This window comes from Alligator sinensis, unplaced genomic scaffold, assembly GCF_000455745.1.
Source record: "Alligator sinensis unplaced genomic scaffold, ASM45574v1 scaffold59_1, whole genome shotgun sequence".
Taxonomy (NCBI): domain Eukaryota; kingdom Metazoa; phylum Chordata; order Crocodylia; family Alligatoridae; genus Alligator; species Alligator sinensis.
Window position 1 is genome coordinate 1,356,390 of NW_005841878.1, and position 6,161 is coordinate 1,362,550.

General features: G+C 40.1%; 1 protein-coding gene across 2 annotated transcripts in view; it reads right to left on the reverse strand.

Moving 5' to 3' along the window:
• Positions 1 to 1,449: 1,449 nt before the first annotated feature.
• MTRF1 (mitochondrial translation release factor 1) overlaps positions 1,450 to 6,161 on the reverse strand; it is an 18,909-nt gene continuing 14,197 nt past the window's right edge. For both annotated transcript variants that reach the window (XM_025196155.1, XM_025196156.1), the window contains 2 exons: positions 4,973 to 5,071; positions 1,450 to 2,353 (listed from right to left, as the gene is read on the reverse strand). In XM_025196155.1, coding sequence (XP_025051940.1) covers positions 2,234 to 2,353; positions 4,973 to 5,071 — 219 coding nt within the window. In that variant the 3' untranslated portion in view covers positions 1,450 to 2,233. The remainder of the gene's footprint in view (positions 2,354 to 4,972; positions 5,072 to 6,161) is intronic.

Genomic DNA, 6,161 nt, shown 5'->3' on the forward strand with positions numbered 1-6,161 from the left:
AAGAAAATTAATCAACTTAGTCGCAAGTATCCCTAAGGTCCATCTGTCAAAACACTCTCTTTCATTTACACAACTAGAAGTGAGGCTTATTTTCACCCTTTTACAGAACTTTTAATATTTGAGCACTTGATCAGCATTAATTAATTAATCCTGGATCTAAAATGTAGTTATGTTGAAGTGCCCACTTATAAGAGATCCTTTTAGGTGGTTCAAGCTGTGTAATTAATTGGTGAAATAATTTTATCAGCATATTATTGATTTTGAAGCCTCATGCACACAAGCTAAAAGAGCACAATGATTTAGCACACAAACTAGAGACCAATTAGTTATTATAAACTTGTCAGTTATTTACTTATTAGCTAATGAACTGTGTATTTGATATTTATTTTTCTTCTCAGGATATACTTTTCCCTATGGACTTAAAGAGTACAGAATATTCAAAATTCATTATTTGAGTTATGTGATGAATTACCTAAATTGCATGGTGTTACTTGTTTTCTCTGACTTGATGTGGAAATTTATGTAGTTGGGTTACCCAACCCAAAGCTAATTTAGTTTTCTCATGAAATGTGTCTTGTGTGATTAAATATTGGCTACAGGCACATTCTGCTAATATTCTTTTCTTATGAAAAGGAAGGAAAGGTGCCAATCTTGAAAGAATTAAAAAATGATTCTAAATTAAAAAAACAGAACTGAGTGAATTCTTTTTCCACCATTGGCCCATCTTGACAGGCCCTATAGAAAATTATAGCATAAATGTTCTGTTTTTTAAAATATACTTGGAAGCATTTAGACTCAAACTTGTTACTTATATGTATTTACTCACACATTTTCCCACATACAGCATGCACTTTCCCCCAGAAAACAGCTGCTGAATATTGCAATGCAAATTATATGTGGGAAATAGAACAGTTTCTGCTGGTTATTGGCAAAAGTGAAAGTAAAATCTGCACACAACTCATGGAGCAAAACGATAAACAGGCTCTGCTGCTACTCTTACTTACTACAAAAAAGATCTTTTTTCTTCATTCTGCCTTTCAAAAACGAGGCACATACTACCTTACAGGCCACGTATGCAAAAAATATGGTACATATGTTTGCACATACACAAATCAATTGGATGTACAAATTGAAGATTACGTTAGTATGGGAAGTCTAAATGTGTGAGAAAACAGCATGGTGTTTCTACGCAACAATTTTCTTTGTTAAAATATGTTGGCATTTTCTTGATCTTCTATCATAAAGTGTTCATGTTGCTGGATATAAAATGTAATTTAATAATAAATCATAACTGTTATACTGTGAAATAAAAGTTAAATTGTCCAGTTTGAGTCTAGGGATTTAAGAGACTGCATAGAAATAAGTAAGGTTTAATACCTCATTTTGGGAATGGAAGGATGAGTGGGGAACACCTATATCAACAGTTAGACCTTGATTCAGTATGCAGTGCAGATCTACCCCAAGGCAACTTGTGTACTTTTCTGCACCAGCTTTGGGGTAGATCTGTACTGAGATGTGCAAAGTAATGAGAAACCCCTGTCTCATCTGTACTGAGATCTGCACTGATTCCCCCCTGGGGATCTTCCAAGCTCAGGTAGCAGCCTTTTCTGAGGGAGATCTCTGCAACTGTATCTACACATACATTTCCATTCTTAGCTCCTGCTATGAGTTCTAAGGCAGGAGTGAATGGTTTAGTAGTGGGCTTTATTACAAAATAAATTTAAGGGAACTGATGGAACAGAACACCTAGACGACCAGTTCCAAACTAATCCAGCTCCAGTGGCTGGAAGTTGTTACCATCTGATGACCATTAGCAATCTCAGACCAGTTCCTGCAGGCTGCATTTGTTCCCCACCTAAATGCTAACTCAGAAAGGGGCCATGGACATACAAGTGAGTGCTCTCTTCCTGTTTCTCACATCAAGATTTAAGGTACACTGATGGGAACACAGGAAAGCCTGTACTGCTGGTGCCGTGTCTATATTGAGAACTACAGGCTGATAGATGGGCAATGTCCAAAAAACAAACAAAAAAAAGACTTAAAATTTGACATGCCAGGGTGGGCCAGTAATTCCAAAAGCCACACACGGTTTAACAAAAATCCTGTCACATGATCACAGAAGAATACAGGAAAGAATAGCACAGATTTTTTTTCAATTCTTGATGTCTAAAAAAATGCCTCAATTTTATTCAACTACACAATTACAAATCAGAATTTTAATGCAACATCCACATTAACCTCCTTCTTCAAAAGATTTAAAATTTTCTACATGTTTAATCAGTGCCTCCATCTCTGCAGACTCCAACAACCTGTTGATTAGTTCATCCAGGGCCTCTTCACCAAGCAGAAATTCCTTTAAAAAGAAGGAAGCATCATGATTAGCAGAGAACAGTAATATTTTTAGAATCCTAATCAATCAAAAAATAAGAAATTCCTGGAATATAATTTGCATGGAGTTGGATCTTTATACATCAGCTTGACATTTTTGCATTATTCCCCGATGTGAATTTAGCATGGAGAGGTGTACAGCTGCCTGTCTTTGGCAGATGACTGAAAAAACACCACAAGTTTACACAGTCTCCTCTTGGCAGTAACAAAAGGAGTAACTAACATCATCTTGCCAGGCCTTCATTATTGCCTCTTTTAAACCCCACTCCCAGAAATAGTGAACTAATCTAGTAAGAACTGATGGAGAGGTAGGTTATGGTAATGCATAAAAAATGACCAATTCAATATCTTTATTCATACTGAGCAGTAGCTTAATCCATAAGAAGGGTACCAAAATCTGACCCCAAATAAATAAAAAGACGACTCGGTAATCAAGCAATCCATCTTATTGTGCAATCTTGTTTATAGAACCCAGCCTTACTCTTCTTCCCCCACACTCCTCTGATATTTGTAATTACCCTCACTCCTATGTCCTGTCTTAAGATAGTCTGTAAATGCTCCAGCACTCACTGTACTCCTTTGAGTTCTCTTTGTTGCTAAGACAACTGTTAGGCACAAGTAAATAAACACTATCTGCTCCGTGATGATAGCTACTGTAAATCTCAAAACTTACACCACAAAAGTGAAGACAAACCTTAAAATGCAAATCCAAACTCACTCTTCAAGCCATCTGATCCAAACTCACCCAAACATTTAACTCATGCAAAGGTCCCAGCCAGCCCTGCTCAGGGAAGCATGTACAGCCTGGAGGTGGCTGGGGACTGTCCTAGCTGCTACCTGCCGCAGCAGCAGATCAGGGCAGGGGGCTAGGACCTGCCTCTCCCCTGCAGCTCTTTCCAAGCCCTGTGCCCCTGATCAGGAAGCCAGGGCCAGGAGCTCCCTGCTGCCACAGCAGGGGGACATTGTCCCCACCCCAGCAACAGGCAGTCCCTCAGCTAGCACCAAGGGGGAGCCTAGAGCTCTTCCCAGGGGCAGCAGGGCCCACTGCAGGGCTGCAAGGACCTGGGTGCAAATCTACTCTCTAATCCCCACATGCATAGACACCTACCCAAAAACCCTTACTCAGCAGTAGCTTAGTGCACAGTAAACCTAGGCTAGAGTAAACGCATGTATAGACACCCAATATGTAGTAACACTGCCCCCATATGTTGCACATGTTCAAAGGAAAAAATTAATTGCATGTAGAATTTTAATCAGAACATAATTTATCATTTGAAAGAAAATGGAAATAACCCTTTCTAAGGTGATTTGGAAGGTCAAAAAAATTGATATTTGTCCTTTTGGCCTTCATTCATAACAAAGATCTTGAAAGATTTTTTTTCAAAATAAACTTTTCTACTTGCTTTTTACCCTACAAATATCAGGAATGTCACTCCCCTCCTGACTTTTCCTGAAGTTCCCAAGAAGAATTATGTGCTTCATCTGTCCTCCTTCTTGCAACAGGAAGAAGTACTGTATAAACAAAGTTAGGTCTGTGGTTTTTGCCCCCCCCCTTTCTACTATATTTGTGAGCAATACAGGAAAATACCATATCTAATCAAATCTTAAATTAGATTTGTTTCTCTAATCAACATGGGATTAAAAGCCCCTTGTCTTAAATTCACATACAAAGTGGGGAGGGAGCAGGGAGCTGGCTGCTGTGGCTTTGACTCTGGCCCTGAGTCCAGGTCAGGGCCAGAATCAGAGCCACAGCAGCCTCCTGCCCCTGCCTCCGCCTTTTTCTGCACTTCTGCCACCAACCCCCACCCGTTTTCCTCTCCTTATTGTCAGGCATGGCTCAGCTCTGGTTCAGGCTGGATTTCCTCCTGGACACAGAGCACATGGAAACTGTCCCCTGCCCAGCAGATCAGCAGCTGCATTGTCTGCCTGGCCTGGTGAGGGCTGAGCTTCCACATGCTGTGCTTCAGGATAGCCCTTGCAGTGTCTCACAGTAAGGGAGGGGGGAGGGACAGAAGCTATGGAAAGCTGGGGAAGGGGGGGTGCCACTGCCAGGGGAGTAGGAAGGCTGCAAAAGGGAAGAAGTGGAGGGTAGGCAGAGGGCAAGAGGGCCACCTGCCCCCCTCCCACCTCCACCTGACCCTCCCTGAGGATGGGAGGGGGACAATAATTAAGATTCTATACCTGGACAATTAAAACATTCATAATTTTTCCATATATAGAATAAAATTATTGGGGAGACTTCTTAAATTCAGGGTCAACTTAAGATTTGAGTAACTACAATAGTATTCTTAGAATGCTAAACAAAATCAAGAAATAGGAAGTTTCTGGAATATCATTTGCATGAGGTTTTTGCCCCCCTTTAATCGTATAATTTTATAATTTAACAATATAATGTTCACAACAATTTCTGAAAACACTTAAGCTTTCCCAAACTAGAACAATAGCTTATAATTTATCACGTCTTCTTGATCTATTTATTAATCACTTTCACAAGTTTACATTTAGTTTTCTACATAAAAATTTCTCTATGTGCATACACAGGTTTATCTTTGAAGGGTTTTACATAAATTATAATAAAAAATACCTTTATATTTCGGACTTCATATGAGATCCTGTGGTCACTGACTCTATCCTGTGTGAAGTTATAGGTACGAATTCTCTCCGACTGGCTTCTTGTTTCCAACTGTGCAATGACAACTTATATTATTTCTTGAGTTTTAAAATTTAAAATCCTTTAAAACCAGCAGACAAACATTCTGAGTTAGACTTCAATGGATCAACCTTTTTCATGCCTCCAATACTGCATTTACAGCCTCATAGATAATTTGCTGGATTCAGGCCTGTTCTTTCTGTCAAAATTCTGTTTATACTGCAGACCAAGTTTTCAGACAGCCTCCAGCTCACCTATTCTGTACTGGCTATAAAGTGGTAACATGAGTCAAAAGTAGTTTGAAAAACCTAAATCAGCACTCACGTCAGTTGACATGGTCTACCCATGATTTAGGTCACCTGAGCAAAAAGCTACTATTTTGCAGTAAGGCTTAGGCCATGTCTATACCTCTTCCATGTAAGGCCCGAGATTGCTGCCCGCTCACTCTGCCTACTCATTCCCTAGCAACTGGATTCCCAAGTGGCCAACTCAGATAGGTCCAGCCCCACTGTCAGGGCCATCTAAGCTAGACAGGGCTCCATCTCATTGCTAAGTTTTGGCTCTGGTGGAGCAGAACAAGTGGATGGGGTTTGTTCCTCAGCAGCAGTCCTGGGCTTGGTAGCAAAGATGTGATTTTTGAGTAGAACCAAGCACTGGAGCAAAGTATATATAATATACTTACATGGCAAGCCTGATCCTGCAAAAATGTATGCATAACAGTAATGTATGCATGAGATCCTGCAAAAATGTATACATCTGTAGTCTCACAAGTGAGTAAACTCAGCCATGGGCAGAAGTGTTTAAGGTCTGGGGCTTGTTCTGAAACCCACTGTATTTACAGGCAAGTTGACAAAACATACAAAGCCAGATTTTTTAAAGACATTTAGGCTCTTAAGGTCTGGACAGGCATTGGACACGGAGAGAGAGGCGTTTAAAAAATCCCACTGGGCACCTATGTGCATCTTTACATGCCTAAAAGCTTAATATCTGGCCCTTCATTGCTAAAGAAAATGTAACATGCAGTTTTTGCTGCCAAAAGCAGCCCTGGCTGAACTAGTTAGATAGTCTCCATTATAAGTCACCAATATCTAATGCTCATATTTCGTGGGGGGTGGTGGAAGGG